The sequence below is a fragment of the Phoenix dactylifera genome, chromosome 14 (genome assembly GCF_009389715.1).
Source record: "Phoenix dactylifera cultivar Barhee BC4 chromosome 14, palm_55x_up_171113_PBpolish2nd_filt_p, whole genome shotgun sequence".
Lineage (NCBI taxonomy): Eukaryota > Viridiplantae > Streptophyta > Magnoliopsida > Arecales > Arecaceae > Phoenix > Phoenix dactylifera.
The window spans coordinates 15,766,020-15,789,507 of NC_052405.1; the positions used below are offsets into that span (position 1 = coordinate 15,766,020).

A 23,488-nucleotide genomic window follows, 5' to 3' on the forward strand; every position below is an offset into this window, starting at 1 on the left:
CTAGAATGCTTTATAATGCTGATTTAGACAGTTGGAGATAGATTGTAACCAGCTAGTCAGCTACAGGTCACCTACAGTTCTGGATTGTTTACCATACTGAATATTTATATCCGTTTTCACATGCCTAAACATTTAGTGCTAAACTACCATTATGACTTTTTTTACTGTTATGACCTATCAACTGAGTGTTGAATAAGATACATGGACAGCATTGAGGCACCAGAAAATTCGATCTTCTTTGTGTTCCTCGAGGATTTTTCCTGGTGATTCAAGTAGTCCATGATGGAATCAAACTTTCAGACCTAAAATTCATTATTAGTTGGAAAGCATTTAGTCAAGGAGGGCCAATCCAGATAAATCTTACATGGAGGGTTTCACTCCGCTCAGATCCATTTCATGGTGTCCTAGCCTGCTGCCTAACCTCTAGAAATGAAACATGAGTTGAAATGCCAAAGCACTGCAGAATACTTTTAGATGCTTCCAAAGCCTAGCTGGTGTTTTATATTATTCTATCAAAGGTTCTGTAAGAGATAGTCTTTGTAACTAATACATACCACTTGACGTGAATGCAAATGGAAACAGAACTCAGGATGATACATGTATACTACTTGAGAACCTCTGAAGTGCAACATCAATATCGGCTCTGTTAAGCCTGGTTATATTAGGTTAGTATATCCAGCTTCGCCTTGGTTGTTTGCTGGTTCAACCAAGTCAAGTTTGACCAATCAAATCTAATTTGTTTCAGTTTGGGGCATACTGTACTAACATACATCTGTGACAACCCAAATCATACAAGGCTCCAGTAGTGGTAATTAAAAACCAGTCTGTAAAACCAACCATTACATTCAAACAACAAAATTAAAAAACCATGTGCCCCAAGCTTCAAATACAAAGAAGCACTAATATCAATCCACTTGTAGTTTCTCAGTGGAGGATTATCAAGGATAGTGTAAGCATCTACGTATAATTCAATTTTAAAGTTTAGAAACACAATCCCCATCGACAATGTGCCAAAACTGCATTACTTTCCAGAAACATTATGGGAGGCACACAAATTCCTCTAATCAAATGGTAGGGGAAAAAGTGTGGGTACAAAGTTCAGTCTATGTTGCAGATTGCTATAATATGAGCTTTACAACTGCTCTTCGATAACTCCAAAGCCTAATTCCAACTTTTTGTTATTGTCAGGTAAAACAGTCCCCAGCTGCAACCTGAGAATCGATCATCTCTCTCTGTTTGAGCCAAAAAACAACAAAATTACCTTTGCAGATCAAATGAAATAACCTGAAGCCTCGAATGTCAAGCTCTTCTGTCAAGCCTGTGGCATACATCCTGTTGGATGTTTCTGCACGTTCCAAAACATCAGTTTCATCACTTCACAGCTGGCTATCAAGGACTTCCAAGACATTATCAGGGGGGCATTTGTCAGCAGATTTTTTTGGAGACATTTGGCAGAAACATTCAGGCCATGAATTTGTATAGAAAGACTCGGGTGGGACCCGCTGATGGGGCCCACCAAATTTGGTCCGGAACATAACTTGCCTGATCCGCTCTTTGGAGCCAGCTGTGCGCCCTTCCTCTATATCCATGAATATTGGAGCTAGGGCTTTTCGGTCAGGCTGGATGATGGTGCGGAAGCCATAGTACAGCCGATGGCCCATGAGATTATTTGCAAAGTTACTTGGACCATCATATGTTGGCAAGAAAATATCTGAGAGGAGGCAGACCATGTAATCCACAGCAGCACCAGCCAGCCCTCGTGCATTCTCTTCAAGCTTTTCAGGTCCCACGGTGCTGTGGTTTTCAAGGTGAGGGAACATTGTCCCGAATGGTTTCATGAAGCGATCTCCACCAAAAAGTTCACCAGCAGCAAGATAGATGCGTGTGTTGTTGTCAAATCCCATGGATTGCAAGATAAGGCCCACCTGCACGGTGACACGAACCAAGTTATCCTATTTGTCCCCCTTGATTCAGGAAAAGCTTCATATGTCCACCATGTCTCGTAAGGAGGTAGTTCAAGATGGAATATATGTAACTTAGGATCAACTCATTCTCATAAGGAGGTGATATACAAAGGAGAACACTTCGTTCTACTTTTAAGGAAAGCCATACATCAGAATTTAATCAGCTATACTGGCCCAGATATTAATTTTCTACTTTACAAGAAACATCAGTATTTGCTTGAAAAAATGCAATAGCACTACAGCCTCACAGAACTCTTGGTGCAATAATACATTTGAAGCATTCATGTATAGCTTCTGATGTCATGTAATGACATAATGTCAAAGAAAGTATGCATGGTTTTCTTAAAATCCATGTTGTGGATCTTGAAGCTCAACATATGTGGAGAAAACTTCATCCTTAGGATCAAGACTCCTAAAACAACAAATTGCCTTGCATTTTCAATTGATAGCATTTCCAAGCCATTCTTTCAAGGGTGTGCATGCTTCTTTTAAGTTAATGGAGAACTCAGGAGTTAAAAATTGTCATGTGCTCCATCATTTGCGCACCTTTATTAAGTGCTATTTGGTTCTCTATATAAGTACACAGTCAGCAGGGTATTCTTGAACCTGGGAATAGATTGATAAAGCTGTTTAAATCAGAAGTTAAAAATGACTCTAGGTTCCCTTTCATATCAGTTACATGAGAAGAGAGGAATTCAGATTCAAAATAAAGGGTCAAAATAGAATAATGGGAGAAGAAAGATGATTTTAGTAGTGACAGAATTTAAAGAGACTTGAATAGGAAACAATGATGAAGCATGATCCATGAATGGATTCGATAAGCTCGAGGTAAAGCTTGTTATTGTATGTGGTATTTATAAAAAAAACCTTGATTCTGTAGAGGATTAGATAATATTGATTTCTCGTCGCATCAATTTGGTATTAAATTATTAAAGCCTTTCAGCATTATGAAGGGCCACATGTGAAATCACCACAGCAATAAGACAAAGCAACCTTTTCCAAGGTTCAAAAACTCATTTGCTGTTTCTGCCTCAGTCAGGCCTGCTAAGTTTTGTTTTCAGCATTACTAATTTCAATTTGAGTTTTGTAATCTTTAAAAAAAAAGAAAATATGAAAAAAACAGAAAAATAGAGACAAATTAAGAGAAGCCAGAGAAGCACATATCAAGCATATGGTAGTGTATGCAATATTCGAACTTATATCTTTTCCTTTCAGGCATTTTCAGGTTGAAAGCCTAAAAGGTGTGTAAAATCATAAAATTACTACAAAGCAATGAAGATGTAAACAATTGTGCTACATTCAGCTGCTGTGAAATGACATTTTATGGACATCTACATGGAATTTTATCACCCAAAACCTTTAAAAAATATGCTTTTGTACTAAAGAAGATCCATGCAGGCAAGGTCCGCTGTAACAACTGTACCGACGTACCGGTAGGTGCCGGTACCGGTACGGTACCGGTACCAAACCGGTTTAGCTAGTTCGGGCCAAAACCCAAAAAAATTTGGAGCCGGTATGGGCCGGTCGGTACGCCGGTACCGACCGGTACGGGTTGCGAATGGTCGGAACCGAAAAATGTAGTTGTACTGTACTGGTTCTGTCCGGGCTGGTATGTACCGGCCCGTACCGACTGGTACAGCAGACCATGCATGCAACTTGCAACAATGAACTTGCAACAATGAACTTGCAAGCTATCTAAAGAATTTTGGCAGCATAGCTAGATATACGTACACAGGATATGCAGAGATAAGGGAACCTATGGCTAATGCTGAGGCTATCTCCACTAGGAAGGACTCAAGATGAAAAAATTGGAAATTTCATGAATACATTGCAAAGCTTGCATATAGTACAAGACAGATCACCTGAAACAATCATGAGATAAAAGACAGGACTGTATGTACTGAGGGAGACCATGCTGCTTGTGTTATAATACATAACAATAACCGACGAGCCTTATCCTAGATATTTGAGCGATGTTCTAGAAATCTGATTGGGAATACTGGCAAGTCTAACCTACTTGCTAGGCAACTGCAGGATGAAAAGATGGAAAAAATTTACCTGTTCTGGAGTTAATGGGCACTTCCCAATAAGCATCCTGTCCCTATAGATGAGTACCTTCTCTGCAAAGTTTTTTTCTCGGTATTCTTTCAAAATTTTCTGTTCTTCAGGCGCAAATATATCCAAACACCTGAAAAATTTGACATTCAAATCTGAAACAGATTAAGTCAGCTGGACTACAATTTGATGATATTCAAAATTGTTTAATAGAATATAGAAAACTGCTTGCATGTTGAGTTGGAATATGAACTTAGAGACGAAGACGATAATGAATTTCAAAATGATGAAGGCATAAAACAAAGGGAATGCAATACTATCTGATTAGCCTAATAAAAGCAGCATCACAGTTTCCATCAGTGAGAATACTTTATGCATTTAATAGTATGTATTGAATTCCATGGATTAAAATATCATGTACTGTGCCCATCACTGACAAGGGGCTGAATGGCATGAGAACTGTGCGAACACATGGCTTGCACCGGCATGCAAAGATAATACCCATTTTTACATCCACTTGATGCATAATGAGGATGGCTTCCTTGTTTCCAGAGGTATAGTAAGTTAGTAACATATTTTTACCCTTCTTAATCTCAATTTATGGGTTCATTTTGGTCATTTATGTTTGTCTCATTAGATTTTCCAATTTCTTATGAGATTTTAATAATAGAAAGGGCAAATTTGACCATAACTCATGCTCCAGCCTGAACTATCTTCTTCATTCTTCACTCTCCTTCCTCTGATCTGTCACTTTTGCCTCTTTCCAGCTGCTAGTATCCAAATCTTCCTTACATTCTCCCTTCTTCCTTCCAACTAACAATAACCTCTTCCCCTCGAATTAAAAATGACACTCAGAAGCAACCCTAGCCAGAGTTCCATCATCTACCTTGAAGTTGCAACTATACTGAGACCATTAACGTTCTCAAGGATGGTGCCTGAAAAGTGACTCCATCATATGCATATCCAAAATGAGGCCAATGTCAACCATCATTATCTTAAAGCCTTTGCCTCTCCTTCAGTGGTAGTAATCTAGATCAAGTCAATATCCACAGGCAAATGCTACTCCATTGGACCACCCAATGGGTTCTTGAAAGTCCCAAGTTCTCAATCAATTGCTTTGTAAATGTAATTCTATATATGGGGTACGAACATTTTAGTGACCTTGTTTGACTTGGCCATGGACCCGATTGCAACCAGTGAATATGTAGAGCTCGTCCACCTTCCCACAAGGATGTGATCATAGCAACACCCTTGACCAATGCCAGCCCCCCCCTCCCTGTGCGCACCCGCCCTTCCCCCCTTCCATTTCCAAATATGCCCCATCACTTTGAGGACTGTGTTGATTAACTCGGCCTTCCCTAATGAGACTATAACCAAGGAGGCCAAATCCTACTTTGCAGACCATTGAAACAATCTCCACCATTTGTGTACATTTCATCCACCTTCACACAAGGATGCGATCATAGTGAGGCACTTGGTGACTTGCCCAGTACCACGGCTCCACCCCTCCATTTCCAAATATGCCCCACCGCTTTAGGGAAAATGTCAAAATTAATAAGCCTTCCCTAAGGATGCTACAAGAAGGGAGACAAAATCTTACTTTGTAGTCCGGTGGAACAATCTACATCATTGCTAGTAGCAGCAGCAATGCCCATAGCGAAATCTCATCATCTTGATGATGTCCCTTCTCATTGAGCATTGTTTAAGGTTGCCGTGTGAGGGTAGATGGTGCAATAGCTCTCTTTACTGAAAGAAGAAAGAAGTGGTGTCAATGGACAATGGGAGTAAGAAGAGAGTCACGAGAAGGAAGAAATAAAGAGAGCTAGTGTCATGAGAGGAAGAAGAAGAGCTTTGGTGGACAATGAACAATAGGAGAGATTGTGAACGGATGGTAAAAGGAGGGAGTCAGAGAAGGAGACAAGAAAGGAAGGTCGGAGAGGGAGAGTTAGGGGCTGACTATACTAAAATCTAAAGCTAACTTGATGGTATCATACAATAGTACGCTTACATGAAATGACACAAAAAACGCTTAACATATTTAATCTTCTATGACAAATATGGACATTTCCACCTACAGAACTAGGCTATATGTTCCCTGGGACATTAAACCATTCCATATGCACATGCACAAAAGCACACAATGCTCACACCCACCCATGCCCACAAATGTGCAAGCGCACAAGAATGCACAGACACAATATGAGAGGCAAAAAATAAACATACAGCAAACTAAGGTCAAAAAGGTGTTAAGATGACAAGTCCAAGACCTAATCATGTCAACAGAGCTTTAATTGAACCAAATGCATTCTACTAACCAAAATAACCATGCACTGCTGATCTATCATAAAAATGATGATATTATAAGCTTGGCTTTAGATTGTGGTATGACTTTGTATCATCAAAAGTTAAACCACCAAAAAAAAAAAATATAAAGAAACTCAGATTAGCAAAGAAACTTTTTCCTGTTGCTTTCTAATACAAGAATAAGAGACCCCACAATGCGTTACTATTAATTGGTTCTAATATCAGCAGTGACACAATTGTTATATCAGCACTATATGTGCATATGAATATGTACATATGTATGTACGATATACATAAAGTGCAGATAAAATATATATAATACCCAGCAAAGGCAAGCATATCCATCTCAAACCGAAGGTGTATTGACATGAAATGGCCATTTGCACGAAGCTTATTAACTATCTCACTGCTTGTCTTCATTATGTGTGGCTTGAATCGAAGTGCATGATAATTCACTCGACACCTCAACCTCTGAAGTTCTGGGTCATCAATCTCCTCTGCCAAACGATGTGAAAAGGGGGTGAGGTAAATAACACCTTGCTTCCTCATCTTTTCCAAAGCAGTTGTCGTATACCAGCTCAGAGGAGCATCCCTTGGTGGACGAATCTGAAATAGAACAGGGGATATAACAATTTTTCTTAGCTTCATATATATGTATTATTTCAGAATAATATCATACTAAGCTTTAGCATTCTACCTGATAAGATTTCATCTTCTTGGCCTTTCCATTTGAAGAGATTTCAGGAAGCTTTTCCACTATACGGATGTCATACCTCAAAACCTTGATGAAATGCTCAACATCATAGATACCTGGAAAACCACTGGGTGTAGGTATGAATGTCCAAATTAGTACCATAAAAAATGCAATTTTTTATACAATTAAGAAGAGAAACATCTTTTAACATTAAAATAAAAAAGCAAATGCAGAGGCTTCTGCAATTTATATGGTAGCAACTAGCAACAGTTTGACCATGAAATAAACAACTTTGTCTTACGGCAATGCCAGTCATAGCAGAGTTGTCTAACACAGACATGAGATCTCAGACCAACTGAACAAATGAAATTGCAAATCCACTGACAATAGATTTGATTTAAAATGCAGATAAATCTTCGTGTGCATCACTGCAAAAACATGACTAACACAAGCAGTTTATGTACAATTATAGAACCACAAAATAAAGGAGCTTATTGCCCAATGATGGCACGGAATTGAATGGAATTACTAAATTCTAACTTGACATATAAATCCAGATTAAAAAGGAATTTCCAGTTGATATATACAGCTGTGGTCAGAGAAAATTCAAACAAACAGTTTGATTATTTTTTTTATTGCTATGCTAATAACCCAGGATAATCATAATCTGAAAATACTTAAGGCAGGAAGAGTTTCAGCATCAACTTATTAATTCTTGCCGTCAAGGTCTGAAAACTAACTAGACATGATTCAACAAAATATGTATCTGAATCAGATGCCTAACTCAGATTGACCAAATCCTAGCCTTCACCAAGCAAGGATTGCCATTCTGGATCTCTTCTTCCATTCGGTTTACCCAAAGATTTGAATTTTATTATTTTGTTATTTTTTTTAAGATTGATCCCTTTTCATCCCTTGGTGAGCAGCAATAGTGGACAATGACTTGCAGTTGGAGGATGGCATTAATAGGACAGAGAGAGATAGTAAGACCTGATTCTTATTTGCGTCCCCTCTTCTATTCCTCCCTCCCTAATGATTTTTCCTCCCACGTGCTTCTTCCCAAATAATTTTATACCCATACTTTCTATATTAAAAGGAGTAGAAGAAGATGTAGTATATACAATAGTAAACAATTTGTAACAAGGCAAAATTCGCATTGACTTCGTGGTTGCAAGAGATGGACACAGATATAGATATCATAAAATATCATTAAGTTACTAGGGGATTCTAATCAGTTATTAGCTCATAAAATTAAAGCTACTCCAGAGGTTCAATCTGGGTAAAAGCAAGGTCATTAAAGCAGCAGCCTGGTCACTTAGCCTGCCCTGCCAAGTCCCCTGGTCTCTCCTGGATTTCAGGCAGGGCTGTTGCTCAAGCTTAGGCCAGCAATTGGTGCTAAGAGCCATTTTCTTTAGTAAATTTGATAATGTCTAGACACACAATCCAAATTAAGAAAATGGTTTTCTGGTATATAAAAAGAGCATGCTGCAGATACACAGAAGCAGATACCTCTCATCGTGCCAGAAAGAATTTGCATCCAACTCTGGTAGCACAAGGGTTGCATTCATGATTCTTGCGGCAACAACTGCATTACATATCTAAAAGTTTTCATGTAGAGAAATCAGTATTTCATAACACGCCCTTCGGAATAAAAAAAGAACCTGGCACTGATGCAATTAATGTGTATCGAAATAACATCAAAAAACATTAAGGAAATAATGTATCACACCAATTCAAAAAAAGGATTCTTGAAACAACTAAAATATTTTACAACCAAATTTCAACTTGGCAACAACTTGCATGAGTTCTTTCTTTTTTTTTTGTGAGTTTCATATTATTCATATTTCCCAAATAAATGACAATGTCCCAAACATGTTTATTAACCTTTTTATAGGAGTCCCACTACATGATTTCCAGAATAAGTTTGAACAACATATGGAGTTTCCATACAGTTATAGCTATCTCGTACTCTGCAAAGATGATACCATGTTCTATGCATCTTCTGGGTAAAGCTGATCATAAGCCGGGCTTGGGCATACAAAATGTGAAATTTTACATAGGCCCGGCCCGAAGTCCAATTAAAAATAAATATAGTTTAGGCTCGAGGCCCAGCCCATGATCGGCTCTACTTCTAGGTTAAGATCGTAAGTGAAAGAATTCAAGGGCTTCATGTCAATGTTGTGGTGGAGATAGCCAATGCATATCTAACCTTACAAATATTGTCTCAGAAGTGTTTTCTCAAAAACTAGTTAAATAAGAAAATCAAAGAGTTGCTGAAAACAGTACATACTAGTTTTTATTTTCTTGAAGAGATTATGAGAACAAGTGAGGTGGGTTGTTACTTTGGGGGAGCAAGTAATGTGGTTTGTTTCCATATTCTTAATGGGTTGTTCTAAAACAAGTCGAAACTAGCCATTCTATGACTTCTTTCAGGTATTCTCTTATTGTCAATTGGTCTGTGCTTCTTTTTGAGATGAAGGGATCTGAAGGTCTAGCTGCATGGATTAAAGTAATGGTGCATGGCGGTGCTTGCCGTTCACCAGGTACTATGCCAGCAAAAGATGAGAAACATAAAGTGGTGTTAACTGTTATACTGATTGTATGAGTTTATATCATGTCATATAGGCTTGTGCAAGGCCATGCCTGTTCGAAATACACAGAAGAAACCAACAGAAACTGATATGAAGGATTTCTATTATCAACAGAAACCAACAGAATAAACCTTTAGGGGGCTTTCTACTATGTTATGTTGGGTTTTGAAAGATGGGAGAGCTGCTATACCAGTGAACACCATCATGGAGCCTAACAAGGTCATCAATGACAAATCTAGCTCGAATCATCATAAAAATTTAAGCTACTCCGTCAGGGTAACAACATTTGCTTTCCTCTTTGAAATTTCTTTATAAATGACCAATTTTAACTTTCTTTTAAATTTAAATGGTTTAAAATATGACACAAACTAGTTGTAGTATATTACTTGTCTATAACATTTTGTGAATATGTGACCTTTTAAGCATATTAGATCTTTCTTTAGAGTAGCGCATTACTGCAATAGTTTTGTATGTGTGTTAGTTGAAATAATATGCTGCATTGTGATCACCACATGTACATGTTATGATTATTGACAATATGGTATTATATATTGCTTTTTTGGGATAACAACAAACACTTAGAAATTTAATTAGATTAAACCAAAAAAAGAAAAAAAATTAACATAGTATATATCTGGCCGTAGCGGTAAACAGGGCACCATGCCATTGCATGCCAGTCCATGCCATGCACCAGAACAGTACATGTATCATGTCAGCAAACAGCCAGCATTGGCATGGCAGCACCTGAAACCATGGTTTTTAAAAAGAAATAAATGGAAAAAAATAAATGAACCCAGATATTTAAGTATTATGGATTGTGCTTTATAATGTAGTGGAGAGAGATAGAATAGTACCAGTACAGGTAGTATTAAGGTGCTGAAATAGATTGCTGTGGTTTTGATTTTGATTGCTACACTTGTGCTTTGGCTTTATGATTTTGTAGTTCATTTCCTCTTCAGTAAGACATATTTATTTATTATTTTGGGTACATATATCTTCCTAACCACTATTACTTTTGAAAGGTGTGCATCTAGGAGGTTGTTGGCTATACTTGGATCTGATCTAACTTATTATCCACACTCCTTTATTTTTGCCTCACAACACATAATCAAATTTCTTTTTATGGAAAAAATTTCAGTTGCTACAACCATATGGCTGATCCACCCATACGGTGACTATTTCTTGAGATCTCGATGATACAAAGTAATAAGCTGGTTATTGATTTATATGGTTGCTAAGTTCATAGTAGGGGTTAGTCTTTTTTTCTTTTTGAATCTCATGTCCAATGTTTTTGTGAAGCTGATCAGAATAGATCCTGTCAATTAAATCTCAAAAAGGGCTAGATATGACATCTAAGGTCAGATCTACGTAGGGGTGTAAGTGGCACCTGAAAACCTGTTAGCTTGACCCGGTTAGTTTATAATAGTTGGGAAGAGATCATTTTTTTAATTTTTTTAATTTAATTTTCTGATAACCTTAACACCTTGAAATCAAATTCCATATATAGGATCATTTTTTTTTAATCAGGTTAGACTCAGATATAGCTATATTCAAATCCCAAGGACCAATAACCAGAACATATAAACACATACTGTATATGTAATGTATTGATAAAGGAATATAAAGAGGATTGACTATATAAATTGCATTTATTCCTTTTCTGCATGTTTAGATTTGCACTTTTTTCTCACATGCGCTCTCCTTACTCTTGCTCACTACCATTTGAGTTTCCAAATCCCAGCTGACACTAAGATTTTCATTCTGTTTCAATCAAATCAAACACATATAGAAACTTAAACATGTTCCAAAAAGTGATTGGATCTTTTTTTTTTCAAAACCAATCACTCCCTTCCCATATCATGCTCCTTTCCCATCACAATCTGCCACAGATTCATTAAAAAAAGAGCGTGAAGAAATGTATGATACTATCATATGCTTAATTGAGCCCAAAAAAACTTGAATCTGAACTCAAATCTGACTATTAATTGGGTTCAGATTCGAGTTTGGACATTACTCAGTTCAATGGATCCGATCCCCAAATGCAAACTTGATTGTGTCTTATCGAGTTCGGATGTAGGTACAGCTTGGATCTGACCTGACTCCAACCTATGCATAGCCCTAGATCGGGGGAATTTAAATTAATGATCTTACATATGAAAATCATTAGGCCTAGAAAGTTAACTAAACATGAAATGCATCATGCATGAGAAAGAAAGGAAGAAACAATTAAAGTGAACAAATCTTACATTTAAGTTACATATTACTAAATCATTCTTACAAGCCACCTAATAAGTTTTCGGTAGAGTCATGTCATTAATTCTTTATCATATACTGACTACTCATTCAAGCCACCTAATAAGTTTTCAGTAGACTGATGTCATTAATTCTTTATTTCTTTATCATATACTGTGAGATTGACATCTTCTAGCACTTCTTCTCTTTTAAGGTTATACCAAAGGACATCTTGCATGGGAAAGATAGAGGTGCCATTATAGCCACGTTTTTTGGAAATAACAAGGGCCTAGCCCAAAAGGATGAAAGCATATCTCCAGTCTCCACTTAGACAAAAATGGCATGGAAGGATAAGGGTCATCTTGACTTAAGCCACTGTGAAACAAGTATATAAATTGTCAAATGAAAATTAAAAGAGCATCCTCTATTATCTCAAAATTCACTATCTGTGCTTACCAACTACAATATGCAATTGTCAAGGCTTATGTGTGCTTTCCTATAAAAAATTGAAAAGCATAAACTATCTTTTTATAATCTGATAACTTGGGCAATTCCATTATCCAACTCTCTAATCGTATTATATTCCTTAATGAAAACATGGATTACTTTCATAGAAGAAATAACCCATCATATATACTAAATGGTTCTAAAAAACTAACTAGTTTTGAAGCAAGATTTCCATTAGACTGCATATTGATTATGACATCTCTAAGGCACAGGCACCAGAATCTTAAGTCACATTGCAGCTTGGCAAACTTCACAAATTGTCATAGCATTTGGAAACATGAGGTTGCATCATGCAACTCAAACAAAGTATCAAACTTTCCATGAGTTTCACCAACATATTCTACACAATTGTTAATTACTATTGTTTTTAATTAATTATTCACTGCAAATGAATATCTAGACTCGTGCAAAACCAGCCCGTCAGGCTTGATTTTTGTTGAGACTGAGCTAAGGTTTTCAGCCTGATAGGTAGTGCCTCAATTTGTAGGTCCAATTTGAAACCAGGCTAGGCTCAAGCTCTTCATTTTGTAGCCTGGTCTAGCTCGATGTATATTATATAACCATAAAATTATATATTATGAGTAAAGTTAATATTACATTATATATTTATTACATACTAATTTAAATTGAAAAATAAAACTGGAAAAAAGGATGGAAACTTGAGATCATGGAACCCTACAAGCCACTGTGCTCCCTGTTTCTCTCAGTGACACCTCCCCTTCCCCACCCAGCATGGGTCCAAGCATTGACAGAGTTAAAATTGCCTTCCATTACCTATGATCAAGCCTGTCTAGCTGTGCGAAATGGGTCCTTCAAAGTACATGAAAGATCCTAAAAGACCAAGATTTTAAATACTAGCATCGAACATACCATTTATTCTTCAGAATGGGACAGTATCAGTACGTACAGGTACCAACAGTACGCACCAAAATTAATATTTAAAAAAAATAAAAAGCGATTGGTACTGACTAGTACAGATGGTACTGCATCACCAGTACATAATGGTATGGACAAGTATGGCTGGTACGTACTAGTACAGCTGTTTCAGAATTCCAACACCTACAACGATACCAATTTCACACCAACAAGGTACAACATTGGTTTTTGAAACCATGGCAAAGACGAAGAACTAGTTATAGCAATGAGGTGGTCATATGAACATTGAAGAAGAATGACTATATCAATTTATCATTTTCAACTTTTTCTAGGTTTTATCTAAAGAAACTACTTTCAAGCTATAACCACCACCACCCCCCAAATTTTGCAATTATCTCCAATAATTGTGCTCCACTATATGATTGATTGGCAGTCTGAATATTTTCTTGTAGTTAGAAATGATAGAACCTTTTTTTCTTCTCCTTGCCACCTTTTAAACGACCAAATATGATACCTCTTCATCAATTAGCAACAATAAAGAGACAACCAAACTGGTATCAGTTATAAAGACTGCCAATAAAATAATTTTTTAAAATTATTTCTGATATGCAGGATAAGACATGTATATTTCAACATTTACCCATTGTAATCTGTATCAAGGCTTATCAGCATCGCAATCCAAGCATAGCTTAAAAATAAGAAAATGTCACAACTAAAGTAATCTTCATACCGCACTTCGTTGTTGATTCAAGCCACCATTGCAACGCACTCGTAGGTAGCCATTACTCACATTTGGAGGAGCTAGAGCATTTACACCATCAAAGAAACTTGAGATTCATCATCAAAAGATCAAAAGACTTCAGGACAGAACTACATATAATCACATATCTAGTTACAAGCATTATTTAGGAAGATGGCACAAAATTACATACGAGGCCAATATGATCGTGGAGCAGATGACGGTCTCCAACCACCAGAATCAGCAGTTCTCCAGAGCTTATTTACATCAACATACTTCAAGGATGTCAATGAAAGATAGACATTAGAACATGAACAATGATACAGCTTAAAAATTTCAAGAGAACTGTACAAGTATGTTGCCATAGCAAGGACATTATGTATAATAATTACAAGTTATAGTAATGATAGTATACATAAAACAGAGATCAGTAAAGCATCAGGCCAAGGTAATACTATCTTAACTTATAATATACATCAAAGATACCAAAACATATAGATCCATTTAAAGCTTCTAGGTTCAAAAATAATTTAATCTGTAAAGCATGAAGCCCAAACAGCAATTTAATATATACAAGATGACAGTTTAATATTGAATAAGTTTGTTGCATAAATAATTACCAATTTGCAATCAAACAACAAAATAGAAGATATTACAAGCCATGTCTCATAGTTGAGATCACTACTTGGTCCAATTAAAAGCTTGCAGGTGTATCAATTTCTGATATATTTTAGATATACTAAGCTTATTCTGGATCCCACCACAGAATAGCTAAGCAAAGTAGCAAGAAATTCCCTGGACTAAGGTACAAGGAAATAATGTGAGGGGTAATCACTAGATTCTCGGAGATGCTAAAAATATTCATATCAAACACATCCAAATTCATTTACTACTTATGGATAATTAGTATCAAATTATCAATGGCGTAGACAGTCAATTAAATAACCCCCTTTCCAATGGAAGAAAAAAAAAGAAAAGAATGATTTTTTATCATTTCACTCAGATCCAATCAAAATCAAGGGTTTAAAAAGTGGCAGCAGTATGCAGGTGGTTGAGGTATTGCATAGTGCATATGAGATACGTGCTTGTGTGGATGATATTCTGAAAATATTTAGAGATAAAAAGATTCCATAAAGGTGGATGACTCGATAGAGTTGAATAAAAATAAGTCAAAAATCAGGAATAAAAGGGTAAAATCTCATAAATAAGAAAAAATATATGTATACACTTCCACTTTTATTTAAATGCCTATTTTGGCACAACATGATATGTTGGCATAAGAAGATAATAGTATTTGCCCATGAACCATGCTCAAATTTCAGATATTGTACCGGACAAAATTATGAATTATCAAATGATGAATGAAAGAAGCAAGAAGGATGTGTGACATATAAATAAGTCTAAAGTACGTGGCTAATAAACAAATTTAGTATTTAAGCTACTAATCTCCACAAAAGACACTTGAAAGTCATGCTTCTTCCAAAAGTGATCAATCCTGCATTGTCATCAGAGTCCATATGTCTATACGCCGCATTCGTTATCCACTTTGTCCTATGCATGAATTTGACAGCTCAGTGTGCAGCCTATCCCCAAGTAGGTGTAGTCACCAAGCTGCATGTGCATATGCGAAGGCATATGTGGCTGCATGAACCATATTTTAAAAGACTCGATCAAATGAAGCTTTTCCCCACTTTCCACAAACTTATGAACTCCATCGGTTGCTTTGCCAGTTATGGTACATGATCTGCAAGGCCTGGTTTATGAAATACACGTTAGTGAACGGGGTCATTTTAAAGGTGAGAATTGCCCAACTCCCATGACATATCTACCTTTGGTACAGAATTGAGCCTCGTCCACCAGAATCACAATACCAGTACACTTGCTCCCTGGATTTCCAATTTCTTGGTACCAAATGGGATCTCAATGGAAGTAAATAATCATTCCTTAGTGATCATTCCTTTTTCTTATCCAAGCGAAAACAAATGGTACAATTACATATATGTGGAAGCATGCAAATGTTCCATTGTCTTACCAGCAAGCAAGAAACAGATAAAGTAATGAAATCAAAACCCTAGACTCCATCACAATCCTAGTCCAATCTTTTCACCAATCACATCCACAATGTCCAATTCAAAAACCACAACATTTAAAAACTTGGAACAATCAGGAATCGAAGAAATCTAACCTCCACCTGATTCGAAGGACGGGTCACCCCTATCATCGAGAACAGAGACAGACAACAGATTACTAGAGCGAGCACGGCGATCGACAGCCGTCCCGCGAACCCCTTCATCCCCCCGCCGAGGTGCTTCAGCTGCCTCGACCCCCCTCTCCGCCCCCAAAACTCTCCACCCCTAAATAAAAAAAAAATTCAAAAAATGGAACAAAGTCAGTTTGAAGTGCTTGAATTCACAAAAAAAAGGGAGCGGAGAACGATTGTTGAAGGAAATGGAGATCAAGAGTACCTCCTCATCGCAATCAGAGATGGGTTCTTCGAAGATTCGGGGATCGAGGATTAGGGATTCGAGGTCTCTCACTCTTGGCAGCTTAGATGTGGACTTGGACTCTCTTCCTCTCCTTAAGTTTTGAGAGGCACAGAAGGATGGGAGGTGGCGGTCCAGGATAACACGTTTGTACGCCGCGGGAATACGTGACGTCGGTAGCGCTGCGGGAACACCTCCATGGGGTAATTTTTAAGAAAAGGATATGGAGCTAAGATACCACCGCAGTGGCTCAGATTCGAAATGTGCGAGCGTCGATTAAATGCAGGATCGAATACCCTCCATCTGATTTGCCTGCTTGAGTCGCTATCTGGTTTTTCAGTATTTAGACGGTACTGGCATGACGTACTCATACGTGGAAGGGGCTGCCATGTTGATGGGACTCTCCTGTGGATGAAGAGGGTATGAGTAAAATTTGTCTGCCCGTATCGAATATTTTCCAGTTAGGAGGGAGCCAAGTGGGGGTTGCTATGCGGGTGAGGTTTTTCTCACCCCCTCTTCTCATTTTTTTAACAAAAAAAGGGGGGGGGGGGGGGGGGGGAGAATATATATACCTTAACATTTGGTTGTTTGAAAATTTTACTCAGGTGGGAGGTTTGCATCTAGTTTGATTATTGACTGGTATCTTGTAGTTTTTTAATCTATAAAAAAAAATGTGTGGACATTTTGGAGACAACAATAATGATATGGGAGGTGAAGTACTTTATGTATAATTTTGTAAATATTAGATCTTGTTCTTTCTTATTAAATTCAGTCTTTTTTTGTTTATAATCAAAGATTTGTAGAGAAGAGTTGTAGATACATGTCAACAGTAAGTCACTGTCATAATTTGAAAAGGTTGCTATTAACTATAATGTTCTTCGCCTAAAACTATTATGCATATTATTTATAAGAAAACTCAAGGAGCACAATAGTTTCTCTGCCAAGGAAGGAGGAACAATGCAGTCATTTTATAATAAATGAAAGAAATACCTTTACAATAATATAAAATTAATCATTTTCCTTCTAGGGCTAATTAATGTTATCATCTTTCTAGTTTGGTTGAAGATAACTTTCATAATTTGATGAAGTAAGATCACAATCTTTTAGTGTTGAAGAGGAATTCTTGTCCGATTTGTTGGCATTATTGAGGTCCATATATCTTTGATTTATTTAGAAATCTCATATTTTATGTTACCCCTCTTCAAACTCACTTAAGTTGAACCAATCTAAAAAGAGACTCTTGATAAGTATGTTGGACGCAATAAGTTGCTGGAATAAATCAAGTTGCATGATCAAAATAAACTAGCTTGCAAAAATAAAATAGTAGCTTGTCTAGATATGTTTGGTAAGCACGGTAGGGTTAGTTATAAGATTGGATGCATTGATATTGTCACATCATGTTAAAGATGGTTTATAAAAGAAGAATTCCTAGATGATTGAAAAGAGTAGGTCTGAAATAAATTAACTAATATGGGAGTCAAGGATCAATATTTTGTTTCAATACTTAAGTCAGTGATGGATTGTTTTTAGAACCCTAAGAAATAAGTTTTTGACTACCAACCAGTTAGAAGTTTAGTTGGCCAGCACCCCTCTCATATGGTTGCACAAGAACTAGCCCAAATCTATAATGGAGAAACTTACCCTTTTTTGTTTTTGTAAAAAAAAGTTTCGACCATGAAATAAATGTAATAAGGGATATTTGACTAAGGTATTGTTTGGCATCACTTCTATTTTTTCTATTTTTAGCAATAGAAAAATAGATATTTTGTGTCTTTTATTTTAATTTATAAAAATATAAATATGTATGGTGATGGATATGGTGGTTATTGCATCAGAGGCAATAAAGATGAAGATGGTGTTAGTGGCAAGTTTGTTAGTGATATAGTAGAGGTAGTGATGATGATGACAGTAATATGGTAGAGGCAAGATAGTGGTGGTGGCACTGGTGATGACAATGGCGTGTGACAAGTGTATCAATAATGTCGTGGAGGCGGTAGCTACGATAATGATAGTGTGATGGAGTTAATAATGATAGTGATGGAGTTAATAATGATAGTGATAGTAACAACAACAGTAGTGATAGTAGCTGTGCTAGCAATGTAGCAAAAGTGGCGACAATAATTTAATAATGGTATAATGTGGCAGCGAGGATGGTAGTGACAGCGATAATGGTGGTGGTGACAACTATGATGGTTAGGATAGTGACAGTGGTGTTGGGTTTGGGTTGGTATTGATAGTGGTAGTATGAATATAATATTTTTTTATTTTTGAAGATACTGAAAGAAGGATTTTCATTTTTCAAAAAATAATGAAAGTGATTTTTAAAAAATATAAAATAAAATAATAGCACCAAACATTTTTTTTTTGTTTTGATTTCAAAAATAGAAAATAAGAAATAAAGCGATACTAAATAGGCCCTAAATTGTTAGATAAATAGGCCTTAATTGGTAATGAATTTGTGATCATACATTTATATAAACAATACAACATGTGTTTAACTTCATGATGGGCCATGGTAGGTGCATGACATGGCAAATATTAGGTAGCAAATGCACTTTTTCTACTTGAATTAGTATTCATATCTTAGAATGACTCGCGGGACAATTTGGATAGTTTGGCTCTAAAACTCATAGTAGACCATTTGAGATAACATCATTCCACCCAAATCTAAATATCATGGACTTAAATGTAGCATATTCTTTCAATCAAAGTAATAGGAGCAAGATTTGAATGGCTTAGGAAGATGAAATAGACATCCCATTCAAAATAACATGAAAATTTGCCAAGCTTTATAGAAATTTGCTTTTTTAGTTATAAAATTAGCTTCTCTCTCTCAAATTACTTCGCATGAATTTTCAAGAATTATATGTCGTATTGATTAAATTCAATTCTCTCAAAAATCATTAAAATCATCCATATCCCTCAAGCAGCTGACTCCTTTGCTTCTTTCCAAAATCAACCTTTTCAAAATAGACCAAATAAGTATATACATGTCAAGGTCCCAATCAGTTTTAATTTCTCATATGAAACCATTCCCTTCTAATTGATGACAGCATTCAACCACAACGTCCATCGATCCAATCAATGAACTTCCAGAAGGAAATTTTGCCTCTCCCAACTATTTATGTTGAGAAAAAAGTTGCACATTGTAGTGGCTCTTTTGGCTAAACTTTTGCACTTGCAGACTGCAAGTGCAGTATATGATCAAATATGCTTAAATATCATCTTCTTGAAGTGCTATAGATTTTGAAATAATCAGCCAGTTTTGTTGCTTTCGGACCGTTTAAGTATCGACACAGTTCATGTGCAGTGTTAATTTAATTAGTGGAAGTGGTAGATTGCCGCATGTAAATAGTCCATACTTATCTATATTTTAAAGAAAAGGGCACGTCCGTCGCTTTGGCCGAGTGGTTAAGGCGTGTGCCTGCTAAGTACATGGGGTTTCCCCGCGAGAGTTCGAATCTCTCAGGCGACGTTATTTCTCTTTTTTTTGTTTTTAATATTTTTTCTTTTTTTTTTACATCTTTCTTGAAGTGGTTTTTTTTACTCCCTTAAGGGAAAGGTTTCCATTGATGGAGAATTCTTTAATTTTTTCCCGAGTGTGGGCATGATAGATTTCAGAATGTTGTTTGTCGGTAATTTTAAATGTTGGTATTTCTCTTTATTTTGTTTTTATTTTTTTCTTTTTTTAAATCTTTCTTGAAGTGGGTTTTTTTTTTTTTTTACTCCCTTAAGGGAAAGATTTCCATTGATGGAGAATTTTTTTAATTTTTTTTTCCCCCAAGTGTGAGCATGATAGATTTCAGAATGTTGCTTGTCGGTAATTTTAAATGTCGATATTTCTCTTTATTTTGTTTTTAATTTTTTTTCTTTTTTTAAATCTTTCTTGAAGTGGGATTTTTTTTTACCCCCTCAAGGGAAAGGTTTCCATTGATGGAGAATTTTTTATTTTTTTTTCCCGAGTGTGAGCATGATGGATTTCAGAATGTTGTTTGTCGGTATTTTTAAATGTTGAAATTTTTAATATTTTTCTTTCATGAGGTGAAATGCAACTTTTTTCTTTTGATGGAATTTTTCTTTTTTTAATTTGATTTTCTTTTTCATTTTTTCCACTCTGAAAGTGATAGATTCCTTTGTTATTTGACTGTATTTTTTCTGCATTGGAGACGAGGAAATCATTCAGTTTCTCTCATAAATAATAAAAAAAATATTGGCTCTCAAATTATGAGCATACCAAGATAAGAAGCAATATTATGATAAACTTTGTGAATTAAATCTTAGAAGAAAAAAAAGTTCATTGCAACCATCATTAGGAAGTTCATTTTCATTAATAGCATTACTAGAATCAAACATGCTATCTCAATGGCTCTAGAACTTCGAACTTTTGGTTCTTAAATAGAAGAACATGAATATTGTTGGATTCTTGAGATTAGGATACTCTAATTAGGAGGAGGTGGAGGGCGAGAGCAGGAGATATGGGTGAAGCTTGAAAAATTGTAGAAAAAAATGAAGAGCCAAAGAGAAAAAAATGAAGAGCCAAAGAGATCTTTATTTTTTAAATAGCTATGAACATTTGATTGATATGGGCCAAGCAAGACTTGATATGCTTTATATCGAAAAATCCAAATTTCATAGAGATTATCCAAAATATAAAAGAATAACCAAAATTCGAGCAAAGTTGCGTTACTTTGGCAATAGAAAAGACACCTAATTTATTACTTCTACTTTCCTAGAGCGAAACGTAACTTTTCTTTTTAATGGAGATTTTTTATTCAAAAAAAAATCCTTTCTTTTTTCCTAACCAAACAGGATAGGCTTTGTACGTTACTTGTCAGATTTTTTTAACATTAAAAATTTTACTTATTTTTCTTTTTTATCTTTCATGAATTGAAATTTTTTCTTTGATGGAGATGAGCAATGTTACTGCAGTAAAATTTATGAAATAAATCTTTGTAAAAAAGTTTCATCAAAACCACCAATAAGACATCCATTTTAGGAGAGCTTGAAGGCCTTGGTTTCTATAAGTTTATTCATAGCATTGCTAGACTTAAACATACTATCTCAATAGTCTTCTGGCCACTATAGAACTTAAAACTTTGGGTCCCTAAACAGAGGGATATGATTATTTGGACAAGTCCCAAAGAAGTCCTTAGAAAAAATTCTAATTCTATTGGGATTATCCAAATAGGTCCTCAGGAAAAAAAAAAAGAAAAGCTCAAACAAAGTTGCATTACCTTGGAAATAGAAAAAAGATAGTCAATCTAAATTTTTGAGAAAGACATTTAACCAATACATAAAAGCAGAGTCATGCTAAGGGTGGAACCACACCCTTGAGCATTACATATATAGAAGATATCATCAAGGGTGTAATGGAAGCAAAACATAGAGAATGACATCTTGTCTGCCAATGTAAGTCTTTGCTAAAACTACATTTGCCTAGTTGAGTAACTTAAATTGAACTTTGAGTTCAGTTCAAGTATCCCTAAACCATCACTAGCACCAGTAACTGTAAGTTGACCTGTAGTTGTTTTGGCTGCCAGCTGGGTACAACATCTGGGCTGCCCACTAAAGCTTAAAAAAAAAAAAGCCAACACTACAAAAACACATTTTGTTACATGGAAGAAGCACCTAAGGGAGAAATTCACAAGATAACCATAATCATAATCATTTAGCCTTTTCCAAATTATTTAAAGTTAGCATAGAGATATTTATAAAATATAAATGTACCGGTTGTATCTTTCATATGAAAGAAGGATTCACTTTCTCTCACACAAATCTACCACTACTTTTGAGCTCTATACAGGGAGGGATGAATGAGCAAGTTTGGAGTATTTTGAGATCTATGCAGGACACGATCCCATAACTGATGCTGCTAAAGAAGATCAATCTTCCTTTCATGCGAATGAAATAATCCAAATCCAATAAAAAAATGCTAAATTTGGAAACAAATAGTGATACATGATGGAAAAATTAATGCACGGGGCTCACTGGGATTTACGCCCGCGTGCGCCTGAGCACTCTCTCGCTGGCACCAACGGGTGCCAGTGTCGCGGAATTTAATTCCGCTGTCGCATTTGGATTTGGAAACGGCCGGGCGCTAAAGGAAGAATTAAATGCGTACGCGACCGAATATCGGGCCGCGTGCGTGTTTGAAAAATAAAACGTTCGTTGGGCGTTTTAGGTATTGAGCCAGCGCCCGCTTGCGCACGTTGCAAACGTTCCACGTGAAGGACACGGACGCGTCTGCAAAATTACCATATTGCCCCTGTAAAAATCCCTATATAAACCCCTTGATTTCATCTCTTTTCTAACACGAAAAATTTGAAAAAAATAGTGAAAAAATTCTTCTTCCTCTTAGCCACTTTCGAATTTTATTTTTACATTTTCATTCAGTTTATTTAGTTCTTTTCATTCCGCTCTTTGTTGGATCTGCAAGTCCGATCGGGTTCGCTTTGACTTCTTCCGAGACGTGCCGAAGAAGAAGTTGTAGGATCGTCGTATCTCCGAGAAGGATTGCCGGGAGACCTGTACATGGGGACAAATACTTCTTTGGGACAGTGTATATGCGCTTCGACCTATCTTCAATCAGGCTACTTTCTTCTACTTTTATTTTTAATTCAATATTAGTAGGTTTGTAGAATTTGAAATTTTATGATATAAATTTATTAAATGCATAGATTTATTTTGTGCTAGATTAGATTTATTTTGCATTGAAATAAAATTATTTGGATGCCGAATAATATGCATGTATATTATTCCCTTTAAGATTTTCCATTAATTGAATTAATAGATTTATTTTTTATTTATATGATATATTGCTAACAATTTCTAGATAAACCTATGGCCTTCAATCAGGTTACTGTCTCTATTCTGTAACCCTGATCCTATGGCCTCAAACACTAGTGACCACCTTAGTGCCAAACCTGAAAAATTTGATGGTCATAACTTTAGGAGGTGGCAGAACCAAATGCGGTTATGGCTCACCACATTAGGGTTAATCTCAGCCATAGGTGAAAGTACTACCGAAGTTGATAACAGGTCCA

General features: G+C 36.2%; 1 protein-coding gene and 1 non-coding gene across 2 annotated transcripts; one reads left to right on the forward strand and one right to left on the reverse strand.

Annotated features, from left to right (window-relative positions):
- Nucleotides 1-825: 825 nt before the first annotated feature.
- On the reverse strand, nucleotides 826-16,577 carry LOC103710825 (O-fucosyltransferase 1). Its single transcript, XM_017843732.3, has 9 exons — nucleotides 16,428-16,577; nucleotides 16,148-16,316; nucleotides 14,156-14,237; nucleotides 13,954-14,024; nucleotides 8,527-8,615; nucleotides 7,021-7,144; nucleotides 6,646-6,929; nucleotides 4,023-4,152; nucleotides 826-1,925 (listed from the first exon to the last, which is right to left on the reverse strand). Exons 1-9 carry the CDS (start codon nucleotides 16,433-16,435, stop codon nucleotides 1,377-1,379), a joined length of 1,506 nt encoding a protein of 501 aa, XP_017699221.1. The 5' UTR covers nucleotides 16,436-16,577; the 3' UTR covers nucleotides 826-1,376.
- Nucleotides 16,578-19,838: 3,261 nt separating this feature from the next.
- TRNAS-GCU lies at nucleotides 19,839-19,920 on the forward strand. Its single transcript has one exon. It is a non-coding gene; the product is annotated as a tRNA-Ser (tRNA).
- Nucleotides 19,921-23,488: the final 3,568 nt, after the last annotated feature.